This window comes from Schistocerca piceifrons, chromosome 1 (genome assembly GCF_021461385.2).
Source record: "Schistocerca piceifrons isolate TAMUIC-IGC-003096 chromosome 1, iqSchPice1.1, whole genome shotgun sequence".
Lineage (NCBI taxonomy): Eukaryota > Metazoa > Arthropoda > Insecta > Orthoptera > Acrididae > Schistocerca > Schistocerca piceifrons.
The window spans coordinates 1,064,486,499-1,064,502,117 of NC_060138.1; the positions used below are offsets into that span (position 1 = coordinate 1,064,486,499).

General features: G+C 41.3%; 1 protein-coding gene across 2 annotated transcripts in view; it reads right to left on the reverse strand.

Moving 5' to 3' along the window:
* LOC124755725 (trafficking protein particle complex subunit 11) overlaps positions 1-15,619 on the reverse strand; it is a 121,985-nt gene that overhangs the window by 27,706 nt on the left and 78,660 nt on the right. For both annotated transcript variants that reach the window (XM_047249047.1, XM_047249046.1), the window contains exons 15-17: positions 14,320-14,462; positions 13,896-14,129; positions 344-501 (exon numbers count right to left, since the gene is read on the reverse strand). In XM_047249047.1, coding sequence (XP_047105003.1) covers positions 344-501; positions 13,896-14,129; positions 14,320-14,462 — 535 coding nt within the window. The remainder of the gene's footprint in view (positions 1-343; positions 502-13,895; positions 14,130-14,319; positions 14,463-15,619) is intronic.

Genomic DNA, 15,619 nt, shown 5'->3' on the forward strand with positions numbered 1-15,619 from the left:
GAATAACTAATAACAATTAGCATGGAAATGAAACTAAACAACAAAATACCACAGCCCTTTTACTGGGTAGGAGTGGGGGTGGGGGTAGACAGACAGACAGACAGAGAGAGAGAGAGAGAGAGAGAGAGAGAGATATCAGGAGTGGGAGGAGGAAGGAAAGAAGGTTGTAAATATCTATACTACTCAACAGCTCTCCTACATTATTTTCAACACTGGTTTTGTGTCATACCATTGTTCATCTTCCAGGCAAGATTTTTTTTCATAATATTAGTAATCATTCAAATTTATTTACTGAAACTTTTAAAATTTGTCCAGGGCTATAAATGCGTTTTAAGTGCTTTACCTTTTCCATTGTAAAGTGTACACCCCAAGAGCAACTGGCTGCTCAGCTGCCTGGTTTATACACACACAATAGGCTTCAGCACCAATTTCACCATCTTTAAGACACACAGAATGCAACTGTGATTTCATTGTGGCATCCACAGAGCTAGCCTGCTGGGACTAACAAGATAAAACCATTGGAACATTAACCAAATGCATTATCATGAGACTATAATCACATAACACTTTATACAACCATGTATAAAAATCAACTAAATGTAGTTAATTAAGTAAACATTATGTACAGTGTGCCAGAAAATTAATTTACCAATGTTACAAAGGCACAAAAAATATAGTTTAAGACTAAAATGATGCAGCAGTGTTCCTGTCTAGGTATCAGATCATATAAACTAGACAACACAAAAAAAGGAGAGCCCAAGCTTGCACAGTTAAAAGTAATCACTGGATTTGTGTTGTATTACACTTCACAAAGTGGACATCGTCGACATTCGAGAAATGTTCAAAACAAACAAGTAACTTGGACCATGAACAGAGAATGAAAAATGGTGCACTGCAGTGATCATGAAGGTTCACATCATCAAGACCGAATGCAAACTCCTTGCGAGTTAAGAAACTGTGCACGATGTTTAGCTAGGTATGCACTCTTAAAGAATGCATACAGAATCATATTGATGAGAACTGATGGAATGTGATGTCATGCAATCAAATGTGAAATAGTCTCCTGGGAGCTTATACAAAAACCAGCTATAATTTAACGCACATCTGTAGATACTGTGATAACACACACATCCAGAGGCTGAATTTGTCCAGTGGTTCCCGGTGGTATGAATTACAATCTCACACATTTTTCAAAGGGATAGTTTGCTCTAAAGGTACAATTTTTATACACAAACCAGGTGTAAAGCAAAAGCAGGTTATTTTGCCCAGATACTGGCCAAAAAGAGTGCTCACACCACTGCTGTAGTTCTCTAATGCCCATTTCCCCCACTCTTGCTTGCTGTGATGGTGGTGGTGGTGGTTGTTAGTGTTTAACGTCCCATCGACAACGAGGTCATTAGAGACGGAGCGCAAGCTCGAGTTAGAGAAGGATTGGGAAGGAAATTGGCCGTGCCCTTTCAAAGGAACCATCTCGGCATTCGCCTGAAACGATTTAGGGAAATCACGGAAAACCTAAGTCAGGATGGCCGGAGACTGGATTGAACCGTCGTCCTCCCGAATGCGAGTCCAGTGTGCTAACCACTGCGCCACCTCGCTCGGTGCTTGCTGTGATGGAAATATTCCCTGTTGACCTTTCAAGATCACACACACAAGATCATAGGGACAGAGCACAATAAATAACTTTCCAGCCAACTTACCATCCAGATTAACAGTTGGCATACTTGTATATGAATATGTTATCGCATTGATGTTACTTGATCTTGATACAACTGTCTTTCTACCTCTAATTTCCTGGGTTCAAACCCCAATTGATCTGAGCTGAAAACAAATTCCTTACTGAATTATGGGGTCCATTTATTTATCTCAGCTACAAATTCTTAGGATGATTCAGCAGTTGCTGTTTGAAATTTCATTATCTTACATCTTCCGATTCTGTAAGACTGTTTGAAATTATGCAACCATTCACTGCTTCCCTTGATATCACTGTAATCTATGTCACTTGCAATTTGATGTGCATGGTCATTATGACGTACATCCTGTACACTGTATTGAGCATCCCTGAAACGCACAAACATCAGTTTTTGTAACAAGTGTGTCTTGTCCTCCCTTGAATGTTTGTAGTTTTTCTTATGCACTACATGGTCATATTGCTACAGACTTATTTGGAATCTGTTCATAACTGCTTTTTAGTAAGCTGTGGATGATTTTCCATGTTCGTAATTACATATAGTACCGACTCCTTGGACAAAAAAATGTTCAAACGTGTGTGAAATCTTATGGGACTTAACTGCTAAGGTCATCAGTCCCTAAGCTTACACACTATTTAACCTAAATTATCCTAAGGACAAACACACACACACACCCATGCCCGAGGGAGGACTCGAACCTCCGCTGGGACCAGCCACACAGTCCATGACTGCAGCGCCTTAGACCGCTCGGCTAATCCCGCACGGCCTCTCCTTGGACCACAATTGCCCTTCACAACGTGTCACTGGAGACAGGATTTGTGGCTCCTTGTTCAAAAATGATAGCTCGACACAAGTTTCAATATCACTTTCACTGGGTAAGCCGATATTGTCACCATTGTACTCTTCATGTACATTTGTCCACACAGTTGAATGTATATGACTCCACACAGTCCACTGACTCACCTTGCAGAAATGCTAATATTTCATCTGCCACTTCTTTCCTTGGGTTCCTTTCTGACAAAAGCCAACTTCGGCAACTGCTGTTGTGGATATTACGCATTGTTTGCTTTGTTTATCATTGCCATTGCTCAGCTTTGTATCAACACCACTAGACCTGTAGCACTGTTGCAAATTACTCATCGACTAAACAGTTCAATCACGCTCTGTAGCCTCATGCTGTGCTCACCACTGGATATCTCCAGTCTGCCACCTGTTGCTGTTAGCAGACAATATTGCGGTAGCAAAATGTGGGGAAAGGGGGGGGGGGGGGGGGCGGCATCAGGGCATCAAACATCGTAAATGTCACTGGTCTTTTTCGACCTCATGCTTAAGGTGTTCCTTGTGAGTGAATGGGAATGTGGTAGATCTGGTAGGTACAACAACTCTAAGAGAGATAGTTGGTTCTCATTTGCCAACCGAAGACCTAAGTTGTAAGCAATTTTAAGTGACACTCAATGAGAACATCGTTGTTGCATGTAAAACATGGTATGTGGAGTGCTGTATTCATGTTAGCTGATAGCTCCATGATAAAATGGCAGCTCTATCTCTAATCACTAATGGCAACTTTGTCATGCTGTGTGCTTGTAAACAGCAGTAAGTGCAAAAATAGTTGCTAGTAGTAATAACAAGCACAATTTTTGTGCGAAAAAATGCTATTAAACAGAGAACCGACTCGTGGAGATAACATCTTGGACCTACTGATAACAAACAGACCCGAACTTTTCGACTCTGTATGTGCAGAACAGGCAATCAGTGATCATAAGGCCGTTGCAGCATCCCTGAATATGGAAGTTAATAGGAATATAAAAAAAGGGAGGAAGGTTTATCTGTTTAGCAAGAGTAATAGAAGGCAGATTTCAGACTACCTAACAGATCAAAACGAAAATTTCTGTTCCGACACTGACAATGTTGAGTATTTATGGAAAAAGTTCAAGGCAATCGTAAAATGCGTTTTAGACAGGTACGTACCGAGTAAAACTGTGAGGGACGGGAAAAACCCACCGTGGTACAACAACAAAGTTAGGAAACTACTGCGAAAGCAAAGAGAGCTTCACTCCAAGTTTAAACGCAGCCAAAACCTCTCAGACAAATAGAAGCTAAACGATGTCAAAGTTAGCGTAAGGAGGGCTATGCGTGAAGCGTTCAGTGAATTCGAAAGTAAAATTCTATGTACCGACTTGACAGAAAATCCTAGGAAGTTCTGGTCTTATGTTAAATCAGTAAGTGGCTCGAAACAGCATATCCAGACACTCCGGGATGATGATGGCATTGAAACAGAGGATAACACACGTAAAGCTGAAATACTAAACACCTTTTTCCAAAGCTGTTTCACAGAGGAAGACCGCACTGCAGTTCCTTCTCTAAATCCTCGCACAAACGAAAAAATGGCTGACATCGAAATAAGTGTGCAAGGAATAGAAAAGCAACTGGAATCACTCAACAGAGGAAAGTCCACTGGACCTGACGGGATACCAATTCGACTCTACACAGAGTATGGGAAAGAACTTGCCCCCCTTCTAACAGCCGTGTACCGCAAGTCTCTAGAGGAACAGAGGGTTCCAAATGATTGGAAAAGAGCACAGGTAGTCCCAGTCTTCAAGAAGGGTCGTCGAGCAGATGCGCAAAACTATAGACCTATATCTCTGACGTCAATCTCTTGTAGAATTTTAGAACATGTTTTTTGCTCGAGTATCATGTCGTTTTTGGAAACCCAGAATCTACTATGTAGGAATCAACATGGATTCTGGAAACAGCGATCGTGTGAGACCCAACTCGCTTTACTTGTTCATGAGACCCAGAAAATATTAGATACAGGCTCCCAAGTAGATGCTATTTTTCTTGACTTCCGGAAGGCGTTCGATACAGTTCCGCACTGTCGCCTGATAAAGTAAGAGCCTACGGAATATCAGACCAGCTGTGTGGCTGGATTGAAGAGTTTTTAACAAACAGAACACAGCATGTTGTTATCAATGGAGAGACATCTACAGACGTTAAAGTAACCTCTGGCGTGCCACAGGGGAGTGTTATGGGACCATTGCTTTTCACAATATATATATAAATGACCTAGTAGATAGTGTCGGAAGTTCCACACGGCTTTTCGCGGATGATGCTGTAGTATACAGAGAAGTTGCAGCATTAGAAAATTGTAGCGAAATGCAGGAAGATCTGCAGCGGATAGGCACTTGGTGCAGGGAGTGGCAACTGTCCCTTAACATAGATAAATGTAATGTATTGCAAATACATAGAAAGAAGGATCCTTTATTGTATGATTATATGATAGCGGAACAAACACTGGTAGCAGTTACTTCTGTAAAATATCTGGGAGTATGCGTGCGGAACGATCTGAAGTGCAATGATCATATAAAATTAATTGTCGGTAAGGCGGGTACCAGGTTGAGATTCATTGGGAGAGTCCTTAGAAAATGTAGTCCATCAACAAAGGAGGTGGCTTATAAAACAGTCGTTCGACCTATACTTGAGTATTGCTCATCAGTGTGGGATCCGTACCATATCGGGTTGACGGAGGAGATAGAGAAGATCTAAAGAAGAGCATCACGTTTCGTCACAGGGTTATTTGGTAAGCGTGATAGCGTTACGGAGATGTTTAATAAACTCAAGTGGCAGACTCTGCAAGAGAGGCACTCTGCATCGCGGTGTAGCTAGCTCGCCAGGTTTTGAGAGGGTACGTTTCTGGATGAGGTATCGAATATATTGCTTCCCCCCCCTACTTATACCTCCCGAGGAGATCACGAATGTAAAATTAGAGAGATTAGAGCACGCACGGAGGCTTTCAGACAGTCGTTCTTCCCGCGAACCATACGCGACTGGAACAGGAAAGGGAGGTAATGACAGTGGCACGTAAAGTGCCCTCCGCCACACACCGTTGGGTGGCTTGCGGAGTATAAATGTAGATGTAGATGTAGATTTCAGGGAAAATTTGTACAAATCTGAGGATGGTGTGGATAACTATGACTCTGATTAAGATCCTGAATATGTTCCTGAATGTAAAAGTGCTTCAAAAGTAGTTGCTAATCGGATATGTGTGACTAACTGTTTATGCATGTTAACAATGTTAAGTTGTGCTCCTTACCATCATTTACATGAATTTTCATTGTGAGATTAAATAGTTCAGCAGCATTTCACTGTAATATTGATACACATACAAAATAATACCTCACTCTCAAAGGAAATCAATACAGGCCCCTTGACGTAAGGAAAATGGGTACCATGATTATTTCTTTGCCTGAACAACATAGCTGGTTAACATGGAAGACAATTCATACACTGTTGGCATTTGTATATGTTGCCATGACATTGGGATACAAACTGACTACAGAAGAAATATAGTTTTTCCCAAAAGGTAAGAATCATGTTAGTTTGCTCAGTTGGAATAATTGCCACAACATTATTCTGAACACAGATCAATCAAATATAAATCTCCCACATGATCAAATGGAACTACAAGTATTAAATACATTTTAAGACTGTTAATGGTGGAAAGAGTAAAGGCAACAAATTTGAGATGTTGAGTCCTCAATAGGCACATAAGCAAAACTCAGAAATTTCCTGAGTTTTTTGGACAAATCATTCTTCTGAGCTAACAGAAAAGAGAGTGCCTGAAAAAATAGTGAAGTATCCAGAAGCGGAGGAGGAAACGGAAATACAACATCACAGATTGAGAGATTATGTGATTTTATTTGAGTGCTAACAATACTGAGCCAAATTTACAAAGAACAAGGGCATTATGAGCCCACTTATCAGTAGGACGAAGCATTCCCTCCTGCCCAGATGCATGCAGTGATTCAGTTCAACATCATAAAACCAATTTATCCTCTACCAAGGCAAGCTAGTCAACATCTATTGCAACTGGTCTTTGATATCCTGGCTACTGGCATTGAGGTGGAGTTGACTCTGAACTGATCTAACACGTGTTCTACTGAGGACAGATATGGGGTTCTTGCTGGCCAAAGGAACACCTCCACACCATGCACACAGTCCATACACACGTACACCATATGTGCACGTGCGTCATCCTGTTGAAAAAAGGGCAGGATACTGTCAAATTATGACGTACTGTTGTGCCATCAGAGTTCCCTCTATGACTACAAGTTGTGAGTCATACGCAATGGCTCCCCACACCATGATACCATAAGGAACATAACTATATCTCTCCAAAACATTGGAAGAAAGTGACATCTCCTCAGGTCACCATCATACCCACCAACGATGGTATCAGGTAGTCCACAACTGTAGTTCACCACTGAATGCAATGTGATACCATTCACCACTAGTCCGTGTTTCCCAATCATGGTACCAATCCAAACATGTTGCTGGTAGTCCATTACATGTTCTCATATAGCACTGGTGTGAAGGGGTTACAATGTGCTTGGTGCACAATATGGCAATCATCCGTTGTGGTTGTCAGATGTGGTTGACCAGAAAATAGATGACGAGCCTGGCACAAATTTTCACTTGTTGCCCTTCATTCAATTTATTTTGATGCCTAATTACAGCTAATATTGTAATTTCACAATTTTATGTAAATATACAGCTTCTGGATGCTTCACAGTTGTTTCAGGCACTCTCTTTTTCTGTTAGCTCAGAAGAATGATTTGTCCAAAAAACTCAGGAAATTTCTGAGTTTTGCTTATGTGCCTATTGAGGTCTCAACATCTCAAATTTGTTGCCTTTACTCTTTCCACCATTAACAGTCTTAAAATGTATTTAATACTTTTAGTTCCATTTGATCATAAATGGTGTCTGTTCTTGTAGACTTGTCTGAAAGGACAGACACCTTACCCATAAATCATACTTACATGACCACCTTCATGTTCCCATGTAATCCAATGTTGGGCCACTTATCTGAATGCTCCACAAATCTGGATACTGCACAGTGGACACCCTCAGTGAAATGCTTTACAAAACGTGTCAGGTGCTGATAACACTATCATCATCTCTGAGTCCTTAGCAGTGACCATTTAATATCTAACATTGTGCCCACCCATTTTATATAACCCACAACACCCCATAACAACACAAACACACTATGGCTGCCATTTTACCTGCCACAGAGAATTGCAACTCTATCATTTACACAACAAAATTGAAATTCCAACAGTAGCCACGATCGGGTATAAAAATAAATTCAACGGCGACAAGTGAAAATTTGTCCTGAATCAAGACTCGAATCCAGATTCCCCACTTTACTTAAACGGTCGTCTTAATGACATCTGCTATCTGAGCGCTCTTCCTGTCCAACCCAAACTGCCAACTTGTCACACACTACATATGTGCTGATTGCCACAATAGGTCGGACAAAGAGTGCATCTGCACTGAACGATCATTAATTGCCATCAAGGCACATATAAAGCATGGGGTTGCAATCAATGGGGGTAATGGACAGGTGAAGCTACACACGTAGTGCGCAACACGTTGGGAATCTGGGTTGGTAGGAAGCGTGCTCGGATAGCCGAAGTGGTTAAAGCCACAGCTCTTGTAAAGCAGGAAATCTGGGTTTGAGCCCAGGTCTGCCACAAATCTTCCCTTATAGCCACTGAATTAATTTTGATGCCCGATTGTGGCTAATGCCAAAGTTTCAATTTTGTCATACTGTATACAGCTGTGGGATCATGAAAGAACTTTCAGACATGCTCGAAAGACATATAAATATATGCGTCTTGACAGCAATTAATAACCACTCAGTGCAGATACACACTCCATCCGACCTCCTCCAGAATCAGCATGAGGCTGCGGTCAATGATGGTAATGGGCAGGGGGTACTACGTATGCAGTGTGCGACAAGTTGGGAATTTTGAATAAACAGGAAGCGAGCTCACGTAGCCAAAGTAGTTAAGGTGACTGCTCGCATAAATTGGGAAATCGATATTCTTGGTCTGGTCTGGCAAAAATTTTCACTTATCACCACTGAATTTATTTTGATGCCCGATTATGGATAATGTCAGAATTTAAATTCTGTGATGTACACATACAGCTGCGATACCATGAACAGTGTTGGTTCTTTTGGACATGACTGTCAATGATGTATACACCTACATCCAGCTGTGTCTTATGGGTGTTCCACTTTTTTTATTTTTTCAGGCAATGTACACACACACACACACACACACACACACACACACACACACACACACACACACACACCTGCATGGCTTCATTATCCCGGCACTGTATGGTGGGTTGTGCCAGTGGAATGGGTGAGGGGAGACAGCAGGTAAGAAATTGCAGGGAGTGGTGAGGAAGAGAGGGTCTGCAGGAGGAGGTGGAAGGTATCAATGATCGAATGATAAAAGCCAGAGTACGGGTGAAAGGAAAAAGCATTGAAATCATCCAAGCATATGCCCCACAGGTGGGGTGTACAAAAAAGGAGAAGGAGGAATTTGAAGATTACATGCAAAAGCAGCTAAATGGAGGAAATCAGATTATAATAGGGGACCTCAATGCACATGTTGGCACAGACAGGAAAGGATTCGAGGAGATAATGGGACCAGAGGGCTGGGGGAACCGAAATAGAGAAGGAAAATTGTTGCTGGAATTCTGCAAGAGCAATGGGCTGGCGATCGCAAATTCCTGGTACAAGAAGAGAAGTAGTCACAAAATAACTTGGTACAGTGGGGACTGGTCCCAAACTTCAGTAGTAGACTATGTACTAGTGGATAGGCAGATGATGAGCAGCCTCACAGATGTTAAGGTCATTCCATCTGAGGCCTTAGACAGTGACCATCGGCTGTTGGTAGCCACCCTGAGAGAGAAAAAAGATAGGAGGGCAACAGATATACAGGAGAAAAGGTTGAAGACATGGATTGCTGAAAGAGGATGAACGGAGGACCCAGTACCAGACACTGATCAGGAAGAAGCTGCCAAAGGAAGATCAGAGAACAGTGGAAGAAGAATGGGGAGATTTTAAGAGGGCTCTAGTTGAGGCAGCTGAGACTGTGTGCGGAAGAACTAGCACAAAGAGGAGAAGTAGGGAAACCCCATGGTGGAACAACATATGTAAAGAGGCAGTACTTCGAAAGAACAAAGCCTTCAGAGAATGGTTCCAGACCCGAACAGAGGAAGCTAGGGTAAAATATAAGGAAAGCAAGAAAGTGGCACAGACCATAGTAAGGGCGGAGAAGAAGAAGTGGATGGAAAAATGGACAAGAATGTTAGAAGAGGACAGTGAAGGGTACAAAAAAGTACTTTACACCATGGTAAGAAATAAGAGGAACGACAGAAGCGAGTGCCTGAGGATCATGGATAATAATGGAAGAGTTGTGGAGGAAATGCATGAGCTCAAAAAGATTTGGAAGGAGTACTTTGAAGATCTGTTGAATGCCGCCAAGCGGGTAACTAACAGCGATGGAGAGCCTAAGGCAGCAGACGATTATAATAGTGGGGAAATTGATGATCTAACTTGGAATGAAGTGGAAGAAGCCATAAAGAGGATGAAAGGGGGCAAAGCACCAGGTTGGGACGAAGTAACAGTGGATATGATACGAGCAGCAGGAGAAGTAGGAACCCAGTGGCTATACAGAGTGCTGAGGGTGGTGTCGAAGGAGAACAGAATTCCTGAGGATTGGAAGAAAGGAATTATAGTCCCGATCTTCAAGAAAGGGAATAAAAGGAGATGTGAGAACTACAGAGGAATCACCCTGCTATGCAACTGTGGAAAAATCTATGAAAAGATCCTGGAGAAGAGAATAAGAAGCAGTATTGAAAGTAGACTGCAAGAGGAGCAGTACGGTTTCATACCGGGAAGATCAACAACGGACCTCATATTTGCGGTAAGGCAACTGCAGGAAAGGCACTATGAGTACGGGAAGGACTTAATCAAGGCCTTTTTAGATATTGAGAAGGCGTATGACAGTATCTGTAGGGACAAGCTCTGGGATGTGCTGAACGCAAAGGGGATAGATGAAGAGATAACACGAAAAGTCAGAAAAATGTATGAGGGAAGTGAGAGTTGTGTGAAAGTGGGGAGGGAACGTACTGCATGGTTCAAGCTGGAAAATGGGCTGCGACAGGGAAGTGCACTTTCGCCTTTATTGTTTATTATTGTTATGGATGAAATCCTACAGCAAGTATCAGATGCAATTGGAGATCATAAAATGAAAGCAGTGCTTTTTGCCGATGACCTGATGTTATGGGGAAATTGTGAGAAGGAGGTGCAAGAGCAGTTAAATGCATGGGAGGCAACGGTAGCACAATATGGAATGCATTTCTCTGCAAAGAAAAGTGAAATAATTGTCACAACAAGGAAGAAGAATAGGCCAAATGTGGATATAACTTGTGGAGGGGAAAAACTACAAGTGGTAGGGAACTTCAAGTACCTGGGAAGCATGATTGAAAGTAAGGGGGGAAACGCAATGGAAATAAATGAAAGGTGCAGAAAAGCAGGGCAGTTCTACAAATGCATTAGGGGGCTTATTTGGAGCAAGGAGGTGCCACAGAAATCCAAGGGAATTATATACCGAACCTACTTTGTCCCCATATTGGCATACGGAAGTGAGACATGGGTAATGCACAAAAGCGACAAAAGTAGAATACAGGCTAGTGAAATGAAGTTCCAGAGGAGCAGGTTGGGTGTAACAAGACGAGACAGATTGCGAAATGTGTATGTGAGGGAAAGACTAAAGGAGGAACCAGTACAGGACAGGATAGAAAAAAAATCAAGACTGCAGTGGTATGGACACATGAAGAGAATGGACGAGGGAAGAATTCCAAAGAGGATGTTTGATCTGCAACTGGAGGGGAAGAGGCCCAGAGGAAGACCAAGAGATAGATGGGTGAAGGGAGTGAAGGAATGTGTGATGAGAAGAGGAGAGAACTGGACGAAGGTGGAAGAGGGGGAATGGTGGAAAGACAGAACACGATGGAGAGGCTTGTGTTCCCGACAGACCCAGCCAGTGGCTGGAAACTGTCCAAGATGATGATGATGTTGGGGAAGGTTGGCTGAAGCTGGGAAGGCCAGGCAGCAATTGCACAGGATGTGAATGTGGTGCTGCTGAATTCTCACTGATGCTGGCAGGGGAGATGTGCAAAGTGCACACTGACATGTCACATGTAGGAGTGGATTGGAAGGGAGAAATAGAAGCAAGGAAATGGATGACTGCAAAGAGGAGAATCTGAGAGCAGGATGAGTGAACGAGGATTAAGGGAGCTGCGATAGAGATAGACATTGGACAGGTAACTAGCAAAAATTGAGGCCAGGATAATTATGGGACCAAAGGATGTATTGTAAGGACAATTCCCATCTGCTGATTCAGAGATGCTGATATTAGGAGATAGGATGGAGATCCCAAGTGTTGTGAAGCTGCCATTCAAGTTAAATATGGTACACTCAGTAGCATGTTCTGTCAATAGGTGGTCAACTCTGTTCTTGACTATTGTTTGTCAGTAGCCATTCATTTCAGAGGACAATGTGTTGGTGGTCATGCTCTCATAAAATACTGTGCAGAACTTTTAGTGCAGCTAATATATGACATCATTACTTTCGCACATGGCTCTGACCCTGAGGTATAGAATACGCTGGCATCAGAACTGGTTTGGCTGAATTGTGTGGGAGCAATAGATAGGTCTTACAACTGTGCCTTCCGCAGGTGCCTAGCCCAATGACATGGGGTTGGGAGTAGGTGTGTTGAAAGGATGAAATACGATATTTCACAGATTGTTTGTGTGCCGCAGTACCAGTCTGGGAGGGGTGAGGAGGATTAAGGGTAAGATGTTTCTCATTTCTGACCGTATCAATAAGTGGCTGAAGCCCTATGGAAGAGTAAAGTTAAGTTGTTCCAGTCCAGGGTGCTATGAGAGGGATGCTCCTTTGCAGCTGATTTGTGTTGGTGGACGGAGGATTAGGGATATACTCATATGTAGAAGCAATGCAAGAGGTATGTATATGTAGTAGGTTTGGATGGTAATGCCTGTTTGTAAAGGCTTTAGTAAGACTATTAGCATACTGGGCAAGGGATTGGTCATTACCGCAGATGTGCAGTCCTTGAGTGTCTAGACTGTATGAGAGGGCCTCTTTAGTGTGAAAAGATTAGCAGGTATCACATTGCTGGTATTGTTGATGGTTAGTGGGCTTGATATGGACAGAGGTTTTGATCGATGCATCAGAGATGTGGAGGTCTACATCCATGAAAGTGGCATGATGGGCTGAGTAGGACCTAGTCCATTGGATGTGACAAGGTGTCGAGGCTGTGGAGGAATGAGGGTAGAGTGTCTTTGCTCTGGGTCCAGCTCATGAAGGTATCATCAATGCTGGACAAGCAGTTTGGTGTCTAGGAATGGTTTCCTCTAGATATCTCGTGGCCAATGAGAAGTATTTATGGGTAATGATGCAGAGTGTCAGGTGCATAAGAAATGAGGTGACAAGTCTGGTGTTCGTTAAGTGTTGAGAATTATAGTTTTTGAGAGAGGCGATGTCGTGAGCATGGGGATGCTGAAGTACTGTAAGGTGGTGTCAACAGTGATGAATAGGAATCCACGTGGTAATGGAAAGGGGGGGGGGGTTGGGTTGTTGAAAGACTTTGAAGTGGCTTACCACTTATAAGCCCTTGTTTTACTCACAGTAGACAAAAAAATTAACATTTCTACAAATCTGCTGGACTTCTTTTCCATTCTTACACCAAATTTTGACACGAATTATCTGATCCATTTTTATACAAAGTAAATAACTGCCTATACTACCAAAACACACACAATTTTTTTGATAGATGACAAGAGACAAAGTATCTAATATGGCTCCAGACATGTTTACCAATACAGCAAAGAAAAAAATTATGTAAACCACACTAATATGACAAGTGAAATTACAATATCCTATTACCTTCTGAACACAGCTCATATAATTAGATTTCTTCAATGGAAGAACATAGTTAACTTGCAAACAGCGGAGCTATTTTTGTGTTATATTTATGAAAACTATAATTTTCAAGTAGTGGTCAGTTCTAAAAAACAATTTCATATTAGAGTTACGGTGTTATATGTGTGTGCTTGATTTTTCAAACAGTTGGCTAAGTGAAGTTTGACAATTTACACCATATTTTCTTACAGCACATACCTATTCAATGAAACTTTACAAGTTCTAAACTTTTGCAAATTATTACTGATCTGAAACTACACTTATGTTGCTGCTACTTCTTCATTTTTTCCAATGTACTGAATAAAAAACACAACTAAAGTAGGAATGGTTTTGTTACTTACCAATTCTAATGAAGAGTCAACTATCTCCAGAGGGCATGGTGAGCTACAATTAACATGAGGCATTATCAAGAAAGGCTCCTTCGCAAATGTTTTGGTAACTGGTTCAAATTTCATGGAAAAGAATTTAGCATTCACATCAAATGGTTTCACGATTGGCAAAGTTAATGATACTTCCTTCAGGCAGGAGTTTTCAACTGGCGTAGAGTCTCTGAATAAAGTTAATGAGTAGGAAGCCTGCAACAGAATACACGAAATAACAATTTTTCCATTCTTTTGGTGTCAGATACCAATTTTACTAGCTTATGGTTCTCTGTCAACAGAAGAATTATATGCAAAATGAGGAATATTTTTAGAATGACACAACTCAGTCAAAACATTATGGCTTTATTGAATAGCCATAAAAAAGAGTAAATGATGATCATACATTTATAGTAAAATTGCGGTGTCCAGTTCTATGCCCTCTCATGTACAGAACTTTCTCTTCAGTTGCACCTTTTTCCATGTTTCGTAGTTCAAAATGAATGGGAAGTGACAGTAATTCACCTGCGACATTGTCACACATTTGTGCTGCAACAAAAGTCAGTGAAATTGAGATAATACTACCACAGAAAATAGTCATTTCATTTCTGAAAAATTTGACACACTGTCTAAATATAAAATATTAAAGATGATTCACTAGTGATCCAAAACCACAATCACAAATTTCTTTTAAAACTTCTGCAAATGAAAGAACTGCCCAGAAAATTCTGAAAGGTAAAATGCAACTTCTTTTTTGTTTTTAACTTGCCAAGTTTACATTGATTATTCTCTTTTTTGCAGTTGGTAAGTAGACTCCAGTGTAACACATACCATTCGACTACATAATTTAATGTAGTGTGTGTGTGTGTGTGTGTGTGTGTAAACCGGGGTTATATCCTCGGCTGTTCCTAACACTTTCCTGTCAATTGTCACTTCTTTCAGCTCTAGAAATGATCTATATATGAGAAAAATAGTGAGATGCAGTGCAGTTCAGAATCACTATTAAACTGTAGGTCTCTGATAAATGGTTGAGTCAGTCAGTTCAAGGCTCACAGGATGGCTAGGGCATAACAACTCCAATAGAACCAGGCCCAGCAAAGCAAACTGACTTTCAAAAAAACCTTCTAATCAATGATAGATTTACTGTAAGCTTATGAATGCCACACCTTGGCTGAGGAACAATATTATTTTGCACAGTTTAATCTCTCAAATGCAGTGGAATATGCTACATGTCTCTTTACACAGCTTTTATAATTATTATGATCATATTTATTTTTTTTACCGCTGTCCCTATCTGCTATCTGGGTTCTGTAATTCAGTATCTACTAGCCACTCTTCTTCTGACAATCATATTATTTACTGTTTTTACATGAAATGTTTCTCTAAATTCCACATGAGAGATATTACCTTTTGTATATTATTTTGGCCAGCAGCATGCTATAGTGCCTGATCCTTTTTTCTGACAAGATTTTCATCAGACTTCTGTTATGCAAAAAACTTACTTCAACCACTTCCTCAATTAAAAGGGTATTTACCCTTTTAGATTTAGCCTCTTAGATTTCTGACATTCACTTACTCTTGTTTATGTTTTCCCCTATGACACTGCTATGCCAGTTTAGTCCTGACAGCTTTGGAAAAATGACAGTTTTTCAGTTTTCAGACAACTTTATCTTTATGTGTCCGCAGCTCGTGGTCTTGCGGTAGCG